General features: G+C 46.4%; 1 protein-coding gene across 1 annotated transcript in view; it reads left to right on the forward strand.

The window, feature by feature from the left end:
* The window catches only part of GXYLT2 (glucoside xylosyltransferase 2), a 52064-nt gene extending 31993 nt beyond the window's left edge, over positions 1-20071 (forward strand). Inside the window, exons 2-7 of the mRNA XM_073644766.1 lie at positions 3751-3934; positions 6148-6279; positions 14139-14390; positions 18106-18229; positions 18601-18773; positions 18912-20071. Of these exons, the coding sequence (XP_073500867.1) occupies positions 3751-3934; positions 6148-6279; positions 14139-14390; positions 18106-18229; positions 18601-18773; positions 18912-19094 (1048 nt within the window). The 3' untranslated portion in view covers positions 19095-20071. The remainder of the gene's footprint in view (positions 1-3750; positions 3935-6147; positions 6280-14138; positions 14391-18105; positions 18230-18600; positions 18774-18911) is intronic.
* Positions 20072-27188: the final 7117 nt, after the last annotated feature.

Genomic DNA, 27188 nt, shown 5'->3' on the forward strand with positions numbered 1-27188 from the left:
AGCACCACTGTGCACTCAGGGTGGTTGGCTAGGAGCACCACTGTGCGTGCAGGGTGGGTGGCAGGGAGCAACACTGTGCACGCAGGGTCGGTGGCAGGGAGCATCACTGTGCACGCAGGGTGGGTGGCAGGGAGCACCACTGTGCACGCAGGGTGGGTGGCAGGGAGCACCACTGTGCACGCAGTGTGGGTGGCTGGGAGCACCACTGTGCACGCAGGGTCTGTGGCTGGGAGCACCACTGTGCACGCAGGGTCTGTGGCTGGGAGCACCACTGTACACGCAGGGTCTGTGACTGGGAGAACCACTGTGCACGCAGGATGGGTGGCTGGGAGCACCCCTGTGCATGCAGGGTCTGTGGCTGGGAGCGCCACTGTACATGCAGGGTCATTGGCTGGGAGCGCCATTGTGCACGCAGGGTGGATGGCTGGGAGCACCACTGTGCACGCAGGGTGGATGGCTGGGAGCACCACTGTGCACGCAGGGTGGGTGGCTGGGAGCACCACTGTGCAAGCAGGGTCTGTGGCTGGGAGCACCACTGTACACGCAGGGTCTGTGGCTGGGAGAAACACTGTACATGCAAGGTCTGTGGATGGGAGCACCACTGTGCACGCAGGATGGGTGGCAGGGAGCACCACTGTACACGCAGGGTCTGTGGCTGGGAGCACCACTGTACACGCAGGGTCTGTGGCTGGGAGAACCACTGTACATGCAAGGTCTGTGGCTGGGAGCACCACTGTGCACGCAGGATGGGTGGCTGGCAGCACCACTATACACGCAGGGTCTGTGGCTGGGAGCACCACTGTACATGCAGGGTGGGTGGCAGGGAGCAGCACTGTGCACGCAGGGTGGGGAGGCTGAGAGCACCACTGTGCACACAGGGTGGGTGGCTGGGAGCACCATTGTGCACGCAGGGTGAGAGGCTGGGAGCACCACTGTGCACACAGGGTGGGTGGCTGGGAGCACCACTGTCTACGCAGGGTGGGTGGTTGGGAGTACCACTGTGCACGCAGGGTGGTTGGCTGGGAGCACCACTGTGCACGCAGGGTGGGTGGCTGGGAGCACCACTGTACACGCAGGGTCTGTGGCTGGTAGCACCACTGTACACGTAGGGTCTGTGGCTGGGAGCACCACTGTGCATGCAGGGTGGGTGGCTAGGAGCACCACTGCGCACGCAGGGTGGGTGTCAGGGAGCAACACTGTGCACCAGGGTCGGTGGCAGGGAGCACCACTGTGCACGCAGGGTGGGTGGCAGGGAGCACCACTGTGCATGCAGGGTGGGTGCCAGGGAGCACCACTGTGCACGCAGGGTGGGTGGCTGGGAGCACCACTGTGCACGCAGGGTCTGTGGCTGGGAGCACCACTGTACACGCGGTCTGTGGCTGGGAGAACCACTGTGCACGCAGGATGGGTGGCTGGGAGCACCACTGTGCATGCAGGGTCTGTGGTTGGGAGCTCCACTGTACATGCAGGGTCAGTGGCTGGGAGCACCACTGTGCACGCAGGCTGGATGCTGGGAGCACCACTGTGCACGCAGGGTGGGTGGCTGGGAGCACCACTGTGTACGCAGGGTCTGTGGCTGGGAGCACCACTGTACACGCAGGGTCTGTGGCTGGGAGAAACACTGTACATGCAAGGTCTGTGGATGGGAGCACCACTGTGCACGCAGGATGGGTAGCAGGGAGCACCACTGTACACGCAGGGTCTGTGGCTGGGAGCACCACTGTACACGCAGGGTCTGTGGCTGGGAGAACCACTGTACATGCAAGGTCTGTGGCTTTGAGCACCACTGTGCGCGCAGGATGGGTGGCTGGGAGCACCACTATACACGCAGGGTCTGTGGCTGGGAGCACCACTGTACATGCACGGTGGGTGGCAGGGAGCAGCACTGTGCACGCAGGGTGGGGAGGCTGAGAGCACCACTGTGCACACAGGGTGAGAGGCTGGGAGCACCACTGTGCACGCAGGGTGGGTGGCTGGGAGCACCACTGTGCACGCAGGGTCTGTGGCTGGGAGCACCACTGTACACGCAGAGTCTGTGGCTGGGAGAAACACTGTACATGCAAGGTCTGCGGATGGGAGCACCACTGTGCACGCAGGATGGGTAGCAGGGAGCACCACTGTACACGCAGGGTCTGTGGCTGGGAGCACCACTGTACACGCAGGGTCTGTGGCTGGGAGAACCACTGTACATGCAAGGTCTGTGGCTGGGAGCACCACTGTGCGCGCTGGATGGGTGGCCGGGAGCACCACTATACACGCAGCGTCTGTGGCTGGGAGCACCACTGTACATGCAGGGTGGGTGGCAGGGAGCAGCACTGTGCACGCAGGGTGGGGAGGCTGAGAGCAGCACTGTGCACACAGGGTGGGTGGCTGGGAGCACCACTGTGCACGCAGGGTGAGAGGCTGGGAGCACGACTGTGCACGCAGGGTAGGTGGCTGGGAGCACCACTGTGCACGCAGGGTGGGTGGTTGGGAGTACCACTGTGCACGCAGGGTGGTTAGCTGGGAGCACCACTGTGCACGCAGGGTGGGTGGCTGGGAGCACCACTGTGCACGCAGGGTCTGTGGCTGTTAGCTCCACTGTGCACGCAGGGTGGGAGGCTGGGAGCACCACTGTGCACGCAGGGTGGGTGGCTAGGAGCACCACTGCGCACGCAGGGTGGGTGGCAGGGAGCAACACTGTGCACGCAAGGTGGGTGGCAGGGAGCACCACTGTGCATGCAGGGTGGGTGGCAGGGAGCACCACTGTGCACGCAGGGTGGGTGGCAGGGAGCACCACTGTGCATGCAGGGTTGGTGGCAGGGAGCACCACTGTGCATGCAGGGTGGGTGGCTGGGAGCTCCACTGCAGGGAAAAAATTAGATAGGGACACGACAGTGAATTGGTTCTGCATTCACTTCATTTTCAAGAGTCTGCTTTCCCTTCCCATCTCCAAGACCAGGAATGAGCGGTGACTTCTTCCTCAGAGTTTTGTTTTTCTGTTGGCTTCTTCCTGTTCGTAGCACAATAGAGTAGTGACGAGCCTGCGCCAAGTCGGAGAGGAAGTTGTGCATCTGTTGTTGTGCTTTGCGATTGAACAATATCCTGGAAGCTTTTGGCCAAAGAAAAAGTTTTTGATCTAGTGTGAGCGATTATTGGAGAACGTAACAAGGGGGAGATGCAGTGTGCGAGCTTTTTTGGGTATTGTGTTGATAAGGTCTGTATCATTCTTGCCAACTCTTCCAAATTGTTGTTTGTGGCGTGCGAAACACATTGCCTAAATTCTATTTATTTTTTTATGATCAAAGCCTTTTTCACCTGACATAACCTATCCACCTCGAATCCTGATCCCGGGCACAAAGGACCAGGACTAAAAAACTTTAGAGCAGCGCTACCTTGCGGAAAGTTTGTACAAAACCCAGGAGAATTGCAAACTTGTCCGAAAGGTCCTCGTTATTTTTTTTTTTCCAGATATTCTGGGAGAGATGGTATAGATGAGCGTTGTATGAAGCCATTGGTGGTACCAGCAGACATAAGCTTACGGAGTGCAGATTTCTTTGCCCAGACATACACCATGATGCAACCCCACCTGGGCCATGATGCAAAATCGGAGACTGGTCCCCTACCTCTGGCATGTCAGTAGACCTGAAACGCGTTCTAACAACCCAATCACTTTATGCCTCAATGACCCTCTTTTGAACCCTGGGCTTGTGAAATCTGTTGAACCGAGGTCCCGGATTCTATAATAATGTTTCCTCCATCTTTCCATAGAGTAACAGAACAAAAGCAGAAATCCGTGGCTCCTGTGGAATGGATGCACCTGGCCGTGGTGGCGTGCGGAGAGCGCGTAGAGGAGACGGTCACCATGGTGAAATCCGCCGTGCTCTTCAGCGTGAAAAAAATCCGATTCCACATATTCGCCGAAGATGCATTAAAACCGGAATTTGACCGAAAGGTAAGTAAACGGGGAAAAAGATGCAAAAGATGTAAAAAAAGACGTCCCAGCAGAAAGACCACCCATGAACCACATAATGGGGTCCTATACTTCCATACATCACTACTCTGGTCCATGTGGCCGCATCTGGTATTGCAGCTCACCCGCATTTACTTGCAGTGCCAGACTCAGCCACGTGCATATGGATGGCGCTGTTGGAGGTAATATAAGAGCTGCAGAAATGATCGATGTGCGGAAATGCTGGGAAGGTCTGACATGACACATGGAATTGCATTTTAATAATAATAATAATAATAATATAATAGTAATAATTATTATTTTTATTTCTATAGCGCCAATATATTCTACAGCACTTTACATTTTAGCCCTTTTAGTCGCTGCCTCTATAACTCTGTGTATATAGTATATCTCTGTACGCCATTGTTCTATCGTGAAAGTCCTTTTAGCCGTCTGGGGTTGCAGGGGTTAATGACTTTCTATATAAATCCATCTCCGACCATAGGAGACAACTGCTGTGACCTTGCCCGACCTTGTCCTTTGCTGACTTTGCAGAAGACGGAGGAGCAGCAATTACAGGGCAAAAAAAGGAAGAAGGGAACAGAAATAACAGAATGTCCAGGAGAGGGAAAGGAAGCGTCACACAGCAAAAAAAACATTAAAGGGGGATTTCTAGGGTTGACACTTGTGACCCGTCAGCCGGAACGTCCATAGAGGGGTACTATTATGTGCGAAAGGATAAAGCTCCCACAGCCAAAAACAGATCCTGGAAAATTGTATACACCTCCCTTAGGGACTGTGCACACTTTGCAGATTTGTCGCGTTTTTTACTGCACAGATTAATAAAAAAAAAAACTGGTTTCCTGATGCAAAATGAATGAGATCTATGAAGTCTCGTGCACACGTTGCTTATTTTTCTCCTTGCAGATTTTTATCTTCAGCATGGCAAGTATTTCAGTGTTTTTGCTGCAGGTTTTATCCAGATTAAGGAGTGGGAAAAACTCATCAAAAATGCATGTATTTTATGCTGTGTTTTCCTGCCAACATATCCGGATTTGCGGCAGATGATTTTGCTGCAAATCCTGAATGTCTACATACCCTTAGGCTACGTTCCCACAATGAGTTTTTGGTAACTTTTTTTATGCTGCGTATTTTTAAAAAAATGCAAGTAATTTATTTTACTTAATGAGCGCAGAAAATCTGCAACATCAAAAACTTATCATGGGAACGCAGCCTTAGGCTATTTTCACACATTCTGTTTTTGCAGCGTTTTTTTTTATTGCAGGCAAAACCTGCTCTTTTGACAGTAAATCTGCCTACAAAAAGAAGGTTTTGATGCTTTTTTTGGTGCATATTATATGTGACATTTGTCTACAGGACATGATTAAGAAATGTAGTTTCATTCACCAAAAAAGCTGGGTTGTGTTTTTTGCAGCGTTTTTTTTTTTTGCACTTTCTCATTGCTTTTTATGGTGAAAAAAATGCTGCAAAAATGCTTAAAAAATTGACATGCTACAGTTTTCCAATTCAGCTCAGGAAAAAAAAAAGCAATTGTGTGCATGAGATTTCTGAGATCCCAAAGCTTTTCCTGGTACTGTAAAAGGCAGCTTTTAATTTGCATAAAGAAATGCAACAAAAATGCAACATGTGAACGTAGCCTGAGGCTATGTTCCCATGATGAGTTTTTGGTGTTTTTTTTTTTTTACGCTGTATATTTTCGAAAAAAAGCAAGTAACCTATTTTACTTAATGGGTGCAGAAAAAAGTCACCATTGCAGGAGCGTAGCATTTTTGCTGCATTTTTTTCCTTGCAGGCAAAACCTGCTCTTTTTTTATGCTTTTTTTATGCGGATTATATGTGATATTTGTCTACAGGACATGTTTAATAAACTCAGTTTTATTCACCAAAAAAGCAGCAAAAACACATGGTTGCGTTTTTTTTTTTACAGTGTTTTTGCACTTTCTCATTGTTCTCTATGGTGAAAAAAACGCTTAAAGAATTGACATCCTGCATCTTCCCCCCCAAAAAAAGCAGCAATCGTGTGCATGAGATCTCATATTATTTTGCTGGTTCCGTAAAAAGCAGCTTTTAATTTGCATTAAAAAAAAGCAGCAAAAAAAAAATGCAATGTGTGAACACAGCTTTAAGATTAGCTTCAGGAATGCAGATACATTAATGTCAATAATTGTTGTTTAAATGTATCACTTTTCTTCCAGCTTCTAGAATGGCCACAGCAGCTGTCCCGAAAATTTGACTATAAGATTTACCCCATCACGTTTTCTGTTGGAAACGCTCAGGAATGGAAGAAATTATTCAAACCCTGCGCCGCTCAGCGACTCTTCCTTCCGGTAAGTCGTCTGTGATGGGATCCAGGTTTCTTCTTCTTCTGCATCTGGTCGTCCTCAGCGGATTATTTGCAACTTTTACTTTCTTCTTCCACCAAGAGATTTTTTTTTTTTTTCATGGCTTCTTAAGACCTTTCTGGCCAGCGGCATACATTTTTCCACTTGATCTTTTTACTGTGTGATTTTCGCTCTTCTTTGAATACCCGGTCACAAGTTTACAAGTTTAGTCGCCCTGCCAGGAGCGCTGAGCGTGCCACGGCGTGGAATACTGATTCTGATGCCCGGGCACTAAGAATAGTCAGTCTATTGAAGGAGGAAAGTGTGTCCCCGTGAGAGAAACCAGGAAGGAACAATGGGGCCATTTAAAAGGTTGAGGTGAAACGGGCAGGGTTGTGTTGGCCCATGAACCGTGTATGTTTCTACTTAAAGGGACAGTCACCCTAAATAAAAAAAAAAAAAAAAACCTCTAAAACTTTTATATCATGATTGTTCCACAAGACTAAACTTTTATAAAATAAATTTGTATTAAAAACAGCAGACCAAATCTTTCCCATCTTGTCCATTTAAGCTGGAGTCTAACTTAGGGGTGTGGCTTAGCATAGGGGGAGTGGCTTGGTAATGGCAGCAGGAGTTTCTTTTGCAGCAGTGATTTTGATCCAGTGTCTACAAAGGAGGGGAGATACAGTGCATGTAGAAAACATTGCAGACATGACTTACTCTAATATTCTGACACTGCGTGGGGCCTGAGGTTAAAATAAATAACAGGCTGATTAATTTTATAATATATATTAATGGCGGCTGGAGCTCAGTTTTTGTCTCCAAATTCCCTTCACAGACAGAACATATTATTTTGCTGCCTGCAGCCACCACTAGAGGGAGCTCTCTGCATACTGTGTTGACATTGAGTTGAATGTTGGCTCCCTCTAGTGGAGGCTGCAGTAAGTTCAGAATTTTATTATTTTACTTTTGTCTTTGTATCAGAAAAAAAACAATCTCGGACTGATATAACGATGTATTAAGAAATTAGCTCAGAAGTTTGATCCTATTTACGGCGCTCAAACATGGACATAGCAGACACCTCTGTGTCCTTACAGATGTCTCAAGGAAGTTAAACTGCCCGTGGGAACAAACCCTGATTGAGTCCATTATATGTCTATTATTTCACAGTCTAGTCCCCTGGTGGATGGGAATGCTCCGGACCCCTAACACCAGAGCCGCCTGTGACTTGCGGTGGGGGGGAGGTAGAGGCAGCACCTGTTCTTTTAGCTTGACTACAAAACATCTTGGCATTAGACGTCCTGCTGATTTCTTAATACCGTGCGACCCTCCGCCGTCCATTAACTCTTTACTCCCTCCAGTGAGATTAGTTAACGTCAGCGCTTGCTGAATTCTTGCCTTTTACCTTATGATGGCGGCCTGGGATTCTCCTGTAGATGTGCTATACTGTATATGCCTCTAACATATTGCTGAGGACAACACTGCATTTAGTTTAATTTTGCTCAAAACTGAGTGCCAGTATCCCTGGTGTTTAGTGGTTGATATTCACATGTGTAAGCAGAGCATCCTCCAGTCCAGTGCCCAGGTCCCTGATGTGGAGAAACTCACATATACAAGGGTCCATGCCTCTGGTTTGATACTTATATGTGCAGGTGACCTCAGGTCTAGTACTCTTGTCCCTGGTGTGTGTCCTCAGGTCTAGTACTCTTGTCCCTGGTGTCTAGTGGTCTGCTATTCAAAAGCGAGCATCCTGAGGTTTAGTGCCCACATCTCTGCTCTGTAGTCGATTTTTCTGTAACATATGTAAGTTTACCCAGTTTAGTGACCACTTCCCTGGTGTCTAGTGGCTTGATGCTGCCACATACTCGTCCATGGGTTTGGGTTAGTGCCTATACTCCTGGTGTCTTGTGGTTTGATGCCGAAATCTACAAGTATCCCAGTTGATTGTTCAGGTTCCTGTTGCCTAGTGGATTGACACATCCTCAATTTTAGTGCCGAGATCTATGCTGTCTAGTGGTTTCATGCTCACATATGTATATATCCTTAAGATTAATGCCCATGTCCCTGTTGTGACTGTTTGATTTTCATATATGTAAGTGTCCTCATGTTTAGTGCCCATATCCCTGGTATCTTGTGGTTTGATGCTCACTAATATACGTTTCCACACTTGGGTAGGTTCCTGGTGTCTCATGGATTGATACTCCCTAGGTGAACATATACTCAATTTTTAGTGCCGAGGTCCCTGCTGTCTAGTGATTTCATGCCCACATATGTATATATCCTTAAGTTTAGTGCCTCTATCCCTGGTGTGTAGCAGATTGATGCTCACATATTCAGGTGTCCCTGGTGTCCTGTAGTTTAATGCTCACTTGGACAAGTTTCCCCACTTAAGTGTTAAGGTTCCTGGTGTGTAATGGATTGATGCTTACCTATGGCCATATCCATAGATGAACTATTCCTTGGTGACCTAGTGTCACACCCATTGTGTTCCCTTCCCTGGTGTCCGGTGGTTTTACACAGCTGTATATACGTATTTGCATTCAGGCTACGAATATGACCACATTAATGGTTGGTACCAAGGACTAAATGTTAAATTCGGTACTGGCTATCGGTCAGTGTTAAAGGTGCTTTAGTCTGTACATGTCAGGACAAGAGCAGAACGTGCCCATACACAGTGCCTCTCGCTCCGGAGGACCTGGCGCGCCCACACACAGTGCCTCTGGCTCTGGAGGACCTGACGCTCCCACCCACAGTGCCTCTCGCTGTAGATGACCTGGTGCGCCCACACACAGTGCCTCTCGCTCTGGGGGACCTGGCGCGCCCACACACAGTGCCTCTCGCTCCGGAGGACCTGGCGCGCCCACACACAGTTCCTCTACCTCCGGAGGACCTGGCGCGCCCACACACAGTTCCTCTACCTCCGGAGGACCTGGCGCGCCCACACACAGTGCCTGTACCTCCGGAGGACCTGGCGCGCCCACACACAGTTCCTCTACCTCCGGAGGACCTGGCGCGCCCACACACAGTGCCTGTACCTCCGGAGGACCTGGCGCACCCACACACAGTGCCTCTACCTCCGGAGGACCTGATGCGCCCACACACAGTGCCTCTTGCTCGTGAGGACCTAGCGCGCCCACACACAGTGCCTCTACCTCTGGAGGACCTGGTGCGCCCACACATAGTGCCTTTCGCTCCGGAGAACCGGGTGCTCCCACACACAGTGCCTCTACCTCCAGTGGACTTGGCGCACTCACACACAGTGCCTCGTGCTCTGGAGGACCTGGCGCGCCCAAATACAGTGCCTCTCGCTCCGGAGGACCTGGCGTGCTCACACACAGTGCCTCTTGCTCCGGAGGACCTGCCACGCCCACATACAGTGCCTCTCACTCTGGAGGACCTGGCGTGCTCACACATAGTGCCTCTCGCTCTGGAGGACCTGGCATGCCCACATACAGTGCCTCTCGCTCCGGAGGACCTGGCGCACCCATACACACTGTTTCTCGCTCCGGAGGACCTGGCTCGCTCACATACAGTGCCTCTCGCTCTGGAGGACCTGGCGCACCCACACACACTGTTTTTCGCCCCGGTGGACCTGCCGCGCCCATACACAGTGCATCTCGCTCCGGAGGACCTGGCACGCCCACACACAGTGCCTCTCGCTCCGGAGCACCTGGCTCGCCCACACATACTGTCTCTCGCTCCGGAGGACCTGGCACGCCTGCGCTTTACACAGTCATATCAATAGAAACCGTGTAATACTTTACTTCCCCCGTGGTAGCGTTGCAACAGAACCGAACATGCCACATTACTCCCCAAATCACCGCTGATCACCAGGCCTTCCCTAGCACAAGGTGGACAACCCCTTTAAGTGCTATTGTCTACAGGGTAACGTATCCAGCCCTGTAAATTCACCATTTAATAAGCATTAGATGCGGAAGTAACGACTGCGAGTTATAAAATAAAATTGCTTCTCCTTAAATGACTCTGCGCAGGACGTGGGGAGCGCTGCCATCCTGTGGGGTGCATTAAATGTTAAGTGTTCATCTCTCACCCTGGGATTGCTGGGCGAGATTACATCTCGTGGCGAGTTACAGATAATTACGAAGCGCGTTGAAGTGATTCACTGCGCGCCGCAGCTGTTAGGTTGAGTGCGCGGAGGTTAATTACTGTGTTTTCCCCAGCGATATTGCACCCTTTTATCTACCTTGCTTCGGAGGTACAGAAGTTCTCACTTTTCTGACTGCTAAGTAGCGGGAGCTAACGCGTTTCTGCAACTATTCAATTTGCCGCTCCTGGTATTTAATTATCTTCGTCACCTTTTTCTGATGATAATCGGCGTCTCATGGAGCTGCGCGCCGCCCGCTTTACCGCTCAGGTCATTGCTGGGGGATCATCCGGATGCTTTATGTCTGCTAAGCATGATAGTCTGCGACATTTTGGGTTTTATAGGGAATTTTAGGACTAGGATTTACCCAGTATATCGGCAGAACGGCTCCTGAGAGCGTTGTCCTTTTCCAATAGGGACATTATGTAACAAAATTTGGTGTTGACATTTTTCTAAACCCTATAACATTTTTTTGTTCTGTTTAAGCTGCATGAAGGCTTTTCTTTTTCTTTTTGCATCACAAGCTGTAGTTCTTATTGTTACCATGTTTGGATACATGCGACGCTTTATTTTTTTATTGTAATTTTTTTTTGTGGGAGGTTCTGGAATCTGAAAAAACGCAATTTTGCCTTTACAGTTTTTTTTCTGGGGATTATATCACTTTATATTTTGACTAGCTATTGAACCCGTTCTATGCCCGGGTGGCGAGCATTTTTATTGGTATATGGTCTCCCATGCTGGTATGTGCTGCCCCCATCCTGTCCCCACCATCCTATACTGGTATGTGTGGTATCCCTCACCCCAATCCTGGTATGTGTGGTACCCCTCACCCCAATCCTGGTATGTGTGGTACCCCTCACCCCAATCCTGGTATGTGTGGTACCCCTCACCCCAATCCTGGTATGTGTGGTACCCCTCACCCCAATCCTGGTATGTGTGGTATCCCTCACCCCAATCCTGGTATGCGTGGTACCCCTCACCCCAATTCTGGTATGCGTGGTACCCCTCACCCCAATCTTGGTATGCGTGGTACCCCATACCTCATCCCTATCCTGGTATGCATGGTACCCTATCCCTATCCTGGTATGTATGGTATTCCTCATCCTGGTATGCATGGCCCCCCTCATCCGAATCCCGGTGTGCATGGCCCCCCTCATCCGAATCCCGGTATGCGTGGCACTCCTCATCCCCCCAATCCCGGTATGCGTGGCCCCCCTCATCCGAATCCCGGTATGCGTGGCCCCCCTCATCCCCCCAATCCCGGTATACGTGGCACCCCTCATCCCCCCAATCCCGGTATGCGTGGCACCCCTCATCCCCCCCAATCCCGGTATGCGTGGCACCCCTCATCCCCCCAATCCCGGTATACGTGGCACCCCTCATCCCCCCAATCCCGGTATGCGTGGCACCCCTCATCCCCCCCAATCCCGGTATGCGTGGCACCCCTCATCCCCCCAATCCCGGTATGCGTGGCTCCCCTCATCCCCCCAATCTCGGTATGTGTGGTACCCCTCACCCCAATCCTGGTATGTGTGGTACCCCTCACCCCATTCCTGGTATGTGTAGCCCCCGCATCCCTTTCACACTGTACACACATCCAAAAAAATAAACACTTATACTCACCTTCCTTCTCTGTGCTCCAGCGCTGCTGCGTCCTGTTCTGCCGGAGGCCGGGGGAGGAGTACGGCGCCGGAGCACCGCGCTGTCCAGCGCCATTTTGCTGAAGACACTGCAAATGTGTCTTCAGTAAAATGGCGCCGGATAGCGCTATGCGCATGCGCCGATCCGACGCCTCACTCTTGCCCCGGTCTCCGGCGAAGAGAGAGGCGCCTCGGCAACTCTCCTCCCGGTCAGGTAAGTAGGTAAGTATGGCGCCGGAGATCGCGGTATGCGTTCAGTGTCTACACATACCGCGATCTCCGGCGCCATACACCTCCTCTTACCTGTAACGGCTCCAAGCGTTCTTCTGTCTGGAGCCAGACTGCGCGTCACGCATGCGCAGTCTATAAAGGCTTCAGACAGAGGTACGCATCCACGGTTATATTATAGATAATTTGGGATTTTATAGACCCAGCAATACCGAAATATGCAAATTTTTTACATTTCTCAATTCTTTAAATGGCGGGAAAAAGAGTGATTTATATATATATACATATATATACACATATATATATATATATATTATAATATATACAAAAATTTTAAGTATGTTTACAAACTTTTCCTTTACACTGAATTTTTTAGTCTTCAACCTGCATTTATTTGATCACTCGTACTTCAAGATTGCGGTATATTTGTGAAACTTAGTCTCCTATGAAGCCCTGCTTGTACAGCATGTCGCCAAAAGGGTTAAAGGAACCCTCCGGGCAGTGGCGTACATACTATAAACATAGATCATGCTACTGTTTCCTGTTCACAGCTATCGCATTTATATGCAGCCACCACCGGGGGGGGGCTCACCGCATACAGATTTTTACAGCTCTCAGTTCGGCACTAATTGTATAAATCCATGTACAGGGAGCTCCCTCTAGTGGTCGCTTTTTGCACTCAGAATTTTATTAGGCAACCCTGAATTAAAGCTGTGGATATGAAGCCTCAGGCAGAATGCAGATCTGATCTCTACTGAAAATAAAGATTTTTTTTCAATTAAATAAATGTACCAAAATCTGTAAAAAAAATTATGTATTAATATAAAGTGTGTTCAGTTAAATACTAAGCTGCTCTTCTGCTTTCTCATGAATATTAATGAACCTGGACACCGGGATAATTAGGTTAATGCTCCAAGCCAGACTCCTGTAATAATTTGCCTAAAAGCTTATTTCTTTAGGTGCTGAACTGTATATTATGACATATTAAGATTAGTTGTAGAAGTAATTTTTTTATAGGTTGTGACAACATGTAATATTATTTGAAAATTACATAGATTTTGTTTTATATATATATGTGTGTAGTTCGAGGCAAAATCCTTCAAAATCTTGTAAAATCTTGTGATAATGAAATGACTCTGCTGAACTGTCCCAGACTATACAGTAAAGCTGACAAGTGCATTGTCTACTGGGGGTGAAAATTGGAAGATTTCGGGATTTAAAACATAAAACAAACACCCTCCCTACAAAAAAAAAAAATAAACACACATATATATATATATATATATATATATATTTATTTTATTTTTATTTTTTTTGGGGGGGAGAGGTGTTTATTTTATTTTTTAAATCTTGAAATATTCCGATTTTCACCCCTAGCAGAAAAGACACTTGTCAGCTTTATTGTATAGACCAGGACAGATAAACAGAGTAGTTTCATTATCACAAGATGAAAATCGGAGTATTTCAAGATTTAAACAATAAAAGAAACACCTCTCTCCCACCCCCCAGAAAATGTTTTTTTTTTTTTGGAGGGAGGGTGTTTCTTTTATGTTTTTAAATCCTGAAATCTTTCAATTTTCACCCCCAGTAGACAACACAGACAACACACTTGTCAGCTTTACTGTATAGTCTGGGACAGATCAGCAGAGTCATTTCATTATCACAGACTTTTAAAGGGTTTTACCTCTAATTATATCTATCACCTGTCTACAGGGTAGTTGGTAAAATGTATAATCCTCCACCGATCCCTAAAACTGGGATCCCAATGTCGCCCAGGGGTTGGGCTTAAAAATATCCCGATTTGGGGCGTTGAAACAGTGAAAATAAATAGATAGAGAATTCAGTCATTTAAAATATATTTTTTTAATAAATCCCTTTGTGTTGCCGGACAGATGATTCTGCAGGACGTGGACTCCTTGCTGTACGTAGACACCGACGTTCTTTTCTTGCGGCCTCTGGACGACATCTGGGCTTTTCTCAAGCAATTCAATGACACCCAACTGGCAGCGATGGCTCCCGAGCACGAGGTCCCCAAGATCGGCTGGTACAGCCGCTTTGCCCGTCACCCATTCTACGGCACGACGGGCGTCAACTCTGGGGTCATGTTGATGAATCTGACACGTATTAGGAAGCAGCAGTTTAAGGTAAATAAAAGGGTTAATAGCGCCGACTACATAGAGAATAAATCATAGGGCTGCAATAACGCTGGGTGATTTGCTGGATAAAATATATCTGGATGGATGAGTGAACTTAATGTGCCCGACGGAGAGGGTAGTAGAAACCTGCGACATATTAATGGTCTCTACAGAGGGAGAGGGAAGACGGTCCTTCGAGGGAATAAAGATAATGGAAGGAAGTTTTTCATACAAGGACTGTTACTAGAAAAAAGTATTTTATCAATATTAGAAAGTCTCCTTGTTTCGTCCACAGAGGTCATTGTTGTTGCACATGTTTCTTAAAGGGACATGACCTTTTTGCTATATACATATACCTCTCTGTTACAATAATGCAGGCCTATAAAAACGTTCATCCCCTATTAAGTAAAAGAGAAGAACCTTTATCTAGTAAGATATTTCAATGTCACCTCTGAAGCCCGAGCAGAACTAAAGGCTCCTCTGCCACATATGATGAGAGCGGCACCATAGGTGACACCATACTGTTGGGGAGGGGGTTGTTGGAACAGATTTTACAATACATTGCCTCATCCCCTTTGCGATTTTACCAAAATGCAGTAGCATTAAAGGACAGAGAGGGAGGGAGAGATGAAAGGTGATGCTCCTGAGATGACCCCAAGTTTCATTTCAACATATGCAGTGATAAATACTATCAATCATTCTTTATAATTGTAGGTCTTGTTAGAATATTTCACATTGGGCCCAAGTATATCAAGTGGATGTGTCACTTTCAGTAATACATGCTGGCGGGATGTGACATGTGTCCAGGATGCTGATGTCCTCAGTAGCTCTCGTGTATCAGCACAGCTTCATTTTTGTACTGATTTTCCTTTCTACAGCCCACGTAGTATATCATCTTCCTTGCTCACTGAAACTAATGCTGAGGAATTTGTGATTGTTTCCCCCTCTTTTGCAGCCTTTGTGTTCTTTCCTTACTATCTACAGCATATGTGATCTGCCCTCCCTGATGCTGAGGATGCTTTGCCTCCTCTCCACAGTCTGATCGGTTGTGTACACACCCCTTCTTCTCTTTGTTGCTCTGTTAAGATGGCCATCCTCTTTAGATGTTAAATAGCAAAAGTCATCAGTTTATATTGAAACTTCTAACTATCTAATATGTAAAGAGGTCTCTCGGCCCTCCTCAGACGTCGTATGCTAGAGGAGAAAAGGATTGAGCAGTTGTATTTTAACTGATTAATCCTTTATTCTCTGGAGATGAGTAACTACCTAAAGAGTTTGGTAGCAGGTTACATCATCATAAACATACGTGCCTGCATGCATTCCCGGACGAGTTATGTATTTATGTGTACGGCGAATCAGCAGTATTAACTGTCGGCCATCAAAGAGCGTTTGCCTTAAAGCCGTTTATTATGTATGGCTGCCTAACCCTAAGTAAAGGAAGAGATAAAGCGGGAAGAGCCAAGAGCAATTTGCTGTCGGATCTGTGTTTGAAAGCAACAGGACAGCCAGCTATGTGAAGAAGTTGCACAGACTCTACGGCAACTATGTGTTGGTAAATTTCTTTTATTCAGACTGTTTGGAAAGTTGCCTAACTTTGCATGTAGAAAGCAAATGAATAATAAATAAAAATTTTCAATGACAGGGTGAGAATAAAAAATGGCGCAAGTAGATATTCTGGTTTATTTTAGAGTCCATTTAACGTCTCTTTGATAGGTCGGTCCAACATCAGTGTAAAAGTAAATGGTTCTGTAAGTGCTGCTACAATAAAACCGTGCTCAGGAGCCGGCGCTGTGCCTACGAGGCTGATAAATCGCTTACATGGTATCGTAAATCAAAGCAATCTCCGCGGTAAGTCCTTCACTCAGCGCTGCATTGACAGCCGTGTTACGGATCAGCGGGATCCTCTCTCAAGGTGAACGGCAATGTTCATGTCCTTACTGATCTGAAACATGGATGTCAGCGGAGAACATTAGGGAGATCTACAGCGCCGGCTCCACTCCTGCCGCGGTTATTTACTGTAGTGCGCTGGATAATAGTTTACTGGATGTGCGGCGACTGTAGGAGATAACCAGTGCGAATCAATCACAGGATGCCACCACGGCTCGGGGAAATGAAAGGAAAACCCTCATGGAATTAGAGGTAAATATTTATGACCTAATAATATTTTATGCCCTTGTGTAATTATAGGGGTCTATAAAGGGGTTGTCCATACTCCACAGGATAGGTGATAACTCGCTTGGCTCTAGGGCCCGACTTCTCAGATCCTCGCCAATCCTTCAGAATGACCTCTAAAAATGCCCCATTATTATGGGACTGCCAGGGCTCGGCCATGCATGTGCAGCCACTACTTCAATTCAAGGACATGTTCACACGTTGCAGTTTTGCCGCATTTTTTCATCCATAGAAAACAATGCAAAAAAGTAGCAAAAATGCTGCTATCAGTTTTCGCAGCGTTTTTGGTGAAAAAAACGCAGGTACTGCAAGATGTGAAACTCATTTATTTTTGGGATTTTCCCACGTTAAAGTCAAAATGTCTTGGTGTCCTCACATGAGCATGCATGTCTAATTAAATTAGTGATATGTGTGAAAGTAAACAATGTCCTACCAACTCAATGCCATACTGATGTCTTAAGTAAGCTAAGCCCTACCAACTCAATGTCCTATTAGTGTGTTAAGTAAACAGTGCCCTACAAACTCAATGCACTACCATTGTGTCAAGTAAACAATGCCCAACTAACTCAATGCCCTGCCAATGTATTAAGTAAACAATGCCCCATCGATGTGTTAAGTAAACAATGTCCTACCAACTCAATGTCCTACCAGTGTGTTAAGTAAACAATGCCATACCAATATGTTAAGTAAACAATGTAATACCAATGTGTTAAGCAAACAATGTCCCACCAATCTGTTAAGTAGACAATGCCATACCAATGCGTTAAGTAAACAATGCCCTACCAATTCAACTCCACCCTGCTGTTTTTACATAAAAAATGTTTTATGGTTTCACATATGTCTTGCATTGGTGGCCTAACACCTTATATTGTTCATATTTGCAAGGTGGAAGAAAAGCTAAACTTTCGGATTTCGAAAAACGCAGCAAAAAATGCAGCAGCAGAAACAGAAAAAAGGCAGCAAAACTTGTGTTTTGTCTTCAGCTTTTTTACTGCTAAGAGATCAGGCAGCAAAAAAGCAACATGTGAACACAGCCTAATAGGGTATTTCTGTTTTCTGCACCAGGGGAAGCCCCATTGATCAGACCCCCAGCTATCTGCAATGAATAGGAAAATAAATAAGTTGCGAAAAGCCCTATATAATGAATGGTTCTACAGCTATTAATATACTTTGTTTCAAATTTTCTCTGCTTGTTGTCAGGAAATAGAAACATTGTTGGGAGAGAGAACTAATCATTGTACTCTATATCTGTCAGTCCCATAGACATTGCATGGAGCGGCAGTGTTTTTGCCTGACTGTAGCTCCTGACTGATGGGGGCACAGGGACCCCCCAATATTGTGATCAGTGGTGGACCCCCCCAGTAATCAGGCACTTTCCACCTCTCCTTTGCTCCTTTTTTGTGTACTAGGAACATCCCTTGAAGATTTGGTGTGGTTACAAGCCTCAGGTGCCAAACACCAGAGGGAGCTGAAACACTCTGTGCTGCCTTTATCACATCGGCCGGCTGCGCGCTTTTGTCTAATTATCCTATTTTTTTTCCTTTTCCCATAGAATAACATGATTCCCGCTGGTCTGACGTGGGAAGAGATGCTCCATCCGTTATATCAGAAATACAAAAACTACATCACATGGGGGGACCAGGACTTACTAAATATCATATTCTCCTTCAACCCAGGTAAAAATGACTGGAGTACCGCAAAATATTCACTGCTTTTTAGCTTTTCTCCACTAGGAAAGTACTATTATCAGTGACTCTATTTTAGCTGCTTTGCATAGTGGGAGCTTATGGTAGTCTAAAACCTCTTTTTATGAGAGATTACATTTTTGTCCCTCCCCGGTGCTTTACACTGCAGTTGTTCTCTCTCAGATCGGCACAAGTTTTAGACTCTCTATTTTTTTTTATTTTTTTTTAAAAGATCATGTCAATAAAAAAGGTGTAGTTAATTAATAATAAAATAGGCCAAATTTTATTTTTTATTTTTGCACATTTTTATTTTATTTTTTATTTATTTATTTTATAATTTTTTTTTTCACATTTTTTTTTAGAGAATCTGTTCGTGTTTCCGTGTCAGTGGAATTATCGACCCGATCACTGCATGTACGGGAGCAACTGTAAATCTGCAGAGGAAGATGGCGTATCTATCCTCCATGGCAATAGAGGCGTCTACCATGATGACAAGCAACCGGCGTTCAAGGCTTTCTACGAAGTGATACGTGACGTATGTGCGACGGACATTTAAAAGCCGCAATCTAAAATTGTGAATTTTTGTATAATTTTATGATTTATAACCTAATGCACTTTTTTATTTTTATTTTTTTTTAATTTTTCCTTCCTTCCCCCCCCCCCTCCCCGGCAGTATCCCTTTGATGGAAATCTTTTCCAGTCCATGTATTACCCCCTACAGACAAAATTCCTGGAAAGCGTCCATACGTTATGTGGTCGGATCCCGCAGGTGTTCCTCAAGCAGATAGAGAACACTATGAAGAAGATGTACGAGAGGCGAGTGATCTTCTACGCCGGATCTCGAGTCCGAAGCTGAGGATTTTTCAATTTTGGCACCGTTCATTGCTTTACAGAAATTATTTAATTTTTTTTATGGATATTTTTTTTTTTTATTGGTGACGTTTAATGCTATGCAAAAATAACCCTCGGCAGATTGGATGACGCGATACCGACATTTTTTTTTTTGTGCATCTTAAATCCAAGAGGAACGACTATATATTTCTTAGAAAAAAAAATCTTCTAAAAATAAATATAAATTATATGAAAAAAAAAAATTCTGGCAGAAAACGAGGACTGTTATAATCATTAAGGCTTCATAGTTCAGGCAAGAATGGGGGTGTTGTTCAAAGCATCCAATCAGAATTCGTTTTCTACGTGGGTGTTGCCATTAGCAGCCAATGAGAATTCATCTTCTGCCTTTTCCACATGGGTGTTACCATTAAGAGCCAATCAGAATTCAGCACACTTTCAAAAAAGAGAATGTAAGAACTTTGAATGGTTGCTATGGGCAACATGTATTCTTTCCTATAGCAGTTTTTTATTATATACATGAGGCCTAAGGCCTAATTACCCTGGTTGTTTTTGTTTTGTTACCATTTTTTTTATCTCTTCTCCTGTTTGTAAAAAATGCTTGTGGTATTCCCAGGAAGGGAAGTGCTTCAGACTGCTTTAACAACCAATCAAGATGCCAACTGATTGCCATGAAACGACCCCCCCATACATGGCCGCAGTAGGGATCTCCCAGATGGGAATGAAATGCTTAATTGTGATGATTGAAAATTAAAAATTGGGATTTACATTGTAAAATTCCTATAATACTGCATCTAATAATTCAGAAAAGTCTGATAATCCGGTACAGAACTGTACGATAGTCTTGCAATCAAGAATATATAATAATCTGTCACCTCTCATGTTTAATTGCTTTATAACTTCTGAAATCAAGTGGTTTTGCAAATATATATATATATATATATATATATATATATATATATATATACACACAGGTTCATCTCACAAAATTAGAATATCATCAAAAAGTTAATTTATCTCAGTTCTTCAATACAAAGAGTGAAGCTCATATATTATATAGAGTCATTACACACAGAGGGATCTATTTCACGTGTTTATTTCTGTTAATGTTGAGGATTATGGCTTACAGCCAATGAAAACACAAAAGTCATTATCTCAGTAAATTAGAATACTTTATAACAAAAGCTTGAAAAATGTTTTTTTTAAAATCCAAAATGTCCTACTGAAATGTCTGTTCAGTAAATGCCCTCAATACTTGGCTGCGGCTCCTTTTGCATCAATTACTGCATCAATGCGGCAATGTGGCATGGAGGGATCAGCCTGTGGCACTGCTGAGGTGTTATGGAAGCCCAGGTGGCTTTGATAGCAGCCTTCAGCTCGTCTGCATTGTTGGGTCTGGGGTCTCTCATCTTCCTCTTGACAATACCCCATAGATTCTCTATAATAGATTCTCTTTGGGGTTAAGGTCAGGTGAGTTTGCTGCCAATCAAGCACAGTGATACTGTTGTGTGTAAACCAGGTATTGGTACTTTTGGCCGTGTGGACAGGGGCCAAGTCCTGCTGGAGAATGACATTTCCATCTCCATAAAGCTTGTCGGCAGAGGGAAGCATGAAGTGCTCTAAAATGTCCTGGTAGACGGCTGCGCTGACTTTGGTCTTGATAAAACACAGTGGACCTACACCAGCAGATGACATGACCCCAAACCATCACTGATTGTGGAAACTTCACACTAGACCTCCAGCAGCTTGGATTGTGGCCTCTCCACTCTTCCTCCAGACTCTGGGACCTTGTGGAGTGTGTCAATGACTGCCTTCTGGACATCTGTCAAGTCAGCAGTCTTCCCCATGATTGTGGAGCCTACTGAAACCGACTAAAGGAACTTTTTAAAAGCTTAGGAAGCCTTTGCAGGTGTTTTTTGTTAATTATTTTAATTTGCTGAGATAATGACTTTTGTGTTTTCATTGGCTGTAAGCCATAATCATCAACATTAACAGAAATAAACACTTGAAATAGATCACTCTGTTTGTAATGACTCTATATAATATATGAGCTTCACTTTTTGTATTGAAGAACTGAAATAAATAAACTTTTTGATGATATTCTAATTATATAATTAAAATCTCCTTATTTTTTTTATGTCTGCAGCTTCAATGTGAGTTTATGAGTCTCTATGGTAACAGTCTGCAAACACTCCGATCCTACAGTCTTACTCCCTTCCGTCTGTCAACACCAGATGGATTAGCAGTAAGTAAGGGACAGATAAATGAAAGGAGGACTGCAGGGTCAGGCTACACAGGGCTTGTTTGTAAGACTATCCACCAAATTTCTTATTTTTTTTATATTAAATGCATTAGAGAAATAAATTATTTATAATGGCAAGTTTTTTTTTCCCTTTTTTTTTCTCAAGGACCCCTTTAAATTGTGTTCAAGAGCTTTAAAGGTATTATTTTTAAGCTTTAAATTAGAAAAATTAATAAAATATCTATTTTGTGTAATAAAGCTATGGAATCGTGGACACTTTTTCACATAAACGGTATGTGTATTCTTAACCTGCCCATGTTCATATTGCAGCTAGACTTAGAATAAAGCTGAGCTGCAGTACCATGAACAAACTGTGAGCTGGTGGGGCGCTGTTAGAATAACATACCATAATTCTATTTTTTTTTTTTTAATCCTGGCAAAACACTTAGGGTGTGTTTTTTTTTTTTTTCCTTTTTGGAGCAGAAACTCCCAAGTTTTTGCAAAGATTTGAGATTTGAAGGAGGAATTGGCGAGTTTCTGCTCTAAAAGATGCTAAAAAAAACAGTGTGTCCATAGCTTTAGTATTTGTATTCATCATAGAATACAATTGCTGGAGGATTTTTTTCTTAAAACTCTGCATAGTGATGTTCCTCTATTATTCCTCCTGGAAATGTATGTATAAATTGACAAATGGGTGAAACCTTGCCGAAACGGTATGACTATGGGCTACCATTCCCATTACAGTTGTATATATTTTTTACATTTCCAGGAGGAACAACAGAGGGATAAAAAAATAATAATGGGTCTGGCAAATAATTACTAAACTATTCAAAAAGCGTCATTATATTGAGAGTGGATCTCATTGGGGCAATAGGGGTTTACCCAAACTTTGAGCCCCCATGGGCAGCTAAAGCTGTTCTTTAATTGGTTGCTGCAGCGGATTATTAAACCCGTCCCGATGTGGTATTTTATATAAGACAAAGAACCGTACATTGTAATTCTGTCCTCGCCACCGGGGCTGGAAGTCTGGCAGTTTCCTCACATCCAGTTTTATTGCTGCCCATCGTCTCCACTTTTTCACAGCATGCGGTAATTGATAGCGCCGCCACTACAGCAGGAAATCCAATACATTCGCACTTAAGCGACTTTTGTGTAATGCTGATGAAGTGCGTCGCGCTGGAAGGAGGCGAAGATTAAAATGTTTGTTGTCAAACAGGTTATGATTCCGTGCGGGCGCAGTAAGGAGCCCGGTATTGATTCATGGGGAGTTGGCACGAGGCATTGAGACGCCTACTGATGCCTACTCAGCAGAAATGTGCCACAAGGGGCCCATACCAAACAATTAAGGCTAATTTTAACGCTTCCCCATCCCCTGTGAGCACACTTTAAAAATTAATTTTAGCCCAAAGTAGATAAAAAAGCCCCTTTGCCATTGGGTTTCATTAAACATTTTGCACCGTTTGGCGCTTTGTTTCGCTGCGCAAGTGCGCATACAACTTTAATGCAGTCTGTAGTCATAAATCAGCTGAGAGGAGCTCACAAAAAAAACCAAATAACAGTCAAACACTCTCCTATAAAGCTGTCAGAGGGAGCTCACTGATGGTTTCTTAGTTAACTCATTCTGCAGCCAAGCAATAGACACTGCAATACGGAGGCTACAGAAGGCAAATGGTGGAAAAATTTTAACTAAACCCAATTGCAAAAAAATTATTTTAGCCCCCAAATTTATGCATTTAGCTAAAGGAAAAAATAAAAGAAAATTGACCCCTAAAAGGTGTATCTATATTATAATATATATGCAATCTAAGTGAAAGTGCTTGTAGCAGATGAAGTTATCTCCTCCCTGCAGCTGCTTGCTTCCAGTCATTGGGGTGGCAATTACTGTAATTGCTCCCTGCACCACCCCAGTAACTGGAAGCGAGCGGCTGCAGGGAACGGTTACAGTCACCTCTTGGTGCGATCACTCCCCTGCACTTTGATTGACAGTTTGCTCTGCAGTGTGTGTGTGCTAAGTAAGATGTCCATCAAAGTGCCGGGGCGTGATTGGATCGCTCACTGTATACTGTGTGCTGACTGTTCACTGCCCCGGTGCCTCCTCGATTTCCCTGCTTGTAGATTACCTCTATAGCATGTTTTTTTTTCTTTTGCTGTTTCCCTTCAAACCACCAAACATAATTGATCGGTGTATGGCGGTATTATTTGGTGTCTGAACTGTAGTATTATGTTGGACCTGTGAGGCAGTATATTGGGTGTTTAGAGAGGAGCTGTCACCAAGGCAGAAGCTGGTCATTTTTTATCTTATTTTAATTCTGCTGCTCTCCTGAGTATTTCCTTTTTTTTTTTTAATCCGCCATATGGCTCTAGAACAGGGGTCCCAAACATGCGGCCCGCAGGCACAGACCCCGTAACTATCGCGGCTCTCTCCAGCAGCCGTCGACATCAGCGCTGTAATGCAGTGTATTGCCGCGCAGAGACCCTGCACAGCAATACCAGTGTCAGCCGCCGGCCTATCAGAGGCCAGCAGCTGACATCTGCGTCCCAGCGCAGCGGAGTATGACGTCACTGCCATGCGAAGATGTCAGCTGCTGGCCTCTGATAGGCCGGCAGCTGACACTGGTATTGCTGTGCAGGGTCTCTGCGCGGCAATACACTGCATTACAGCGCTGATGTCGGCGGCTGCTGGAGAGATCCGCGATAGTTACGGGGTCTGTGCCTGCGGGCCACAGGTGCAGAAAGGACGCCGAGGGAACGGAGGACAGGTGAGAATCTTTTTTTTCTCTGACATGTGAAATACACCACAGGGGACCTGTGCTCAGTATGGGGGGGGGGCACTGTGCGCGGTGTGGGGGGATGGGGACCCTGAGCGCAGTATGGGGGGACGGGGACCCTGAGCGCAGTATGGGGGGACGGGGACCCTGAGCGCAGAATGGGGGGGGGGCGTGGACCCTGAGCGCAGTATGGGGGGGGGGGGACCCTGAGCGCTGTATGGGGGGACGGGGACCCTGAGCGCTGTATGGGGGGACGGGGACCGTGAGCGCAGTATGGGGGGAGACGGGGTCCCTGAGCACAGTATGGGGGGAGACGGGAACCCTGAGCGCAGTATGGGGGGGGACGGGGACCCTGTGCGCAGCATGGGGCGATGCGGCCCTGTGCGCAGTATGGGGGGGCTGCCCTGTGCGCACTATGGGGGGGGGGACCTGGATGGGGGACATGTCTGCAACATGGGGACCTGGATGGGGGACATGTCTGCAAGATTAGGACCAGGATGGGGGACCATGTCTGCAATATGGGGGACCAGGATGGGGGACCATGTCTGCAATATGGGGGACCTGGATGGGGGACCATGTCTGCAATATGGGGGACCTGGATGGGGGACCATGTCTGCAATATGGTGGACCTGGATGGGGGACCATGTCTGCAATATGGGGGACCTAGATGGGGGACCATGTCTGCAATATGGGGGACCTGGATGGGAGACCACGTCTGCAATATGGGGGACCTGGATGGGAGACCACGTCTGCAATATGGGGGACCTGGATGGGAGACCATGTCTGCAATATGGGGGACCTGGATGGGAGACCACGTCTGCAATATGGGGGACCTGGATGGGAGACCATGTCTGCAATATGGGGGACCTGGATGGGAGACCATGTCTGCAATATGGGGGACCTGGATGGGAGACCATGTCTGCAATATGGGGGGCCTGGATGGGAGACCATGTCTGCAATATGGGGGACCTGGATGGGAGACCATTTCTGCAATATGGGGGACCTGGATGGGAGACCATGTCGGCAATATGGGGGACCTGGATGGGAGACCATGTCTGCAATATGGGAGACCTGGATGGGAGACCATGTCTGCAATATGGGGGACCTGGATGGGAGACCATGTCTGCAATATGGGGGACCTGGAGGGGAGACCATGACTGCAATATGGGGGACCTGGAGGGGAGACCATGTCTGCAATATGGGGGACCTGGCGGGGAGACCATGTCTGCAAGATGAGGACCAGTTCAAAAGGTGTATAGAAAATAAAATGGTATCACTAAAAATGTCACTTTGTCATGCAAATAATGCGGCCCCCCAAATGAAATGTTTTTCCGTGTGCGGCCCATATGCTCAGCTGAGTTTGAGACCCCTGCTCTAGAACATACGTGTCAAACTCTGACCTGTGGGCCAAATCTGGCCCTCAGGGTTATTATATTTTGCCCCTGACACCAGAACCGCCGCCCCTACATGGGTCCATTATTCTGTATAGAGGACTATTTGGGAACATTATACTGTATGGACGACTATGTGGGGTCCATTATTCTGTATGGAGGAGTATGTGGGGCCCATTATTCTGTATGGAGGACTATATGGGGCCCATTATTCTGTATGGAGGACTATGTGGGGCCATTATTCTGTATGGAGGACTATGTAGGGCCATTATTCTGTATTGAGGACTATGTAGAGCCCATTATACTGTATAGAGGACTATGTGGGGCCCATTATTCTGTATGGAGGACTATGTGGGGCCATTATTCGGTATGGAGGACTATGTAGGGCCCATTATACTGTATGGAGGACTATGTGAGGCCATTATCCTGTATAGAGGACTATGTGGGGCCCATTATTCTGTATGGAGGACTATGTGGGGCCTATTATACTGTATGGAGGACTATGTGGGGCCCATTATACTGTATGAAGGATTATGTGGGGCCCATTATACTGTATGGAGGACTATGTGGAGCCATTATTCTGTATGGATGACTATGTGAGGCCCATTATACTGTATGGGGGACTATGTGGGGCCCATTATTCTGTATGGAGGACTATGTGAGGCCATTATTCTGTATGGAGGACTATGTGGGGCCATTATTCTGTATGGAGGACTATGTGGGGCCCATTATACTGTATGGAGGACTATGTGGGGCCCATTATACTGTATGGAGGACTATGTGGGGCCCATTATACTGTAAGGAGGATTATGTGGGGCCATTATTCTGTATGGAGGACTATGTGGGGCCATTATTCTGTATGGAGGACTATATGGGGCCGATTATACTGTATGGAGGACTATGTGGGGCCATTATTCTGTATGGAGGACTATGTGGGGCCCATTATACTTTATGGAGGACTATGTGGAGCCATTATTCTGTATGGATGTGTAACATACCTGGCGGCGTCCTTGCATGGTGGTCCATCTCCCACTGTGCAAGAGCGCGCACTTGATCTCCTGTCCAGAATGTCTCTCTGGCTTCCCTCCATGCTGTCTGTTTGTGTCTGTTTCTGCTGCTTAAGGGCGGCGCCCGATCACTTCCTGCTTTTTGTACCTGCTGTGGGTCACACCCCTTGTGCGTCCTCAGCCTATTGCTGTCTGTCACCTGGTATATAGCTCAGCTGCTCCAATCAATCCCTGCCTGAGCATAGTGTTTCATTCAGTGTGTGCGTGCACTCTGAAGGTGCCAGGTCCCGTTCTGTGTTCTCTTGTCTGCCTATCCTGGAGGCTGTATTTCCAGGCCTGTCTGAACACGCTCCTAGCCTGTTCCTCCCGCCTTCTAGGGGCCGATTACCTAGACCCGCTCCTGTATCTTGTCTGAACACGCTCCTTGCCTGTTCGTCCTGCCTCTCTGGGGGCCATATTCCCAGACCCGCTCCTGTATTCCGCTGCAGTGTCAGTCTCCTCCGTACACTCAGTTCCAGTCTGAGCTCTCTCCTATCCTTTACCTGTTTTGCCTCTATGTCTGTTCCCTTCCTTTTTCTGCAGAGTCTGAACTCGTACCTAACTCCTGCTTGTTGTCTCTGTACTCCCGTTTGTGAGTTTGTGGTCCACTCGCTACTTCACTGCAAGTACCCTGTGGGTATCTGGCTCTGCCTT

Source organism: Phyllobates terribilis, unplaced genomic scaffold (assembly GCF_046119375.1).
Source record: "Phyllobates terribilis strain yellow unplaced genomic scaffold, ASM4611937v1 Scaffold_8__6_contigs__length_399053987, whole genome shotgun sequence".
Classification (NCBI taxonomy): domain Eukaryota; kingdom Metazoa; phylum Chordata; class Amphibia; order Anura; family Dendrobatidae; genus Phyllobates; species Phyllobates terribilis.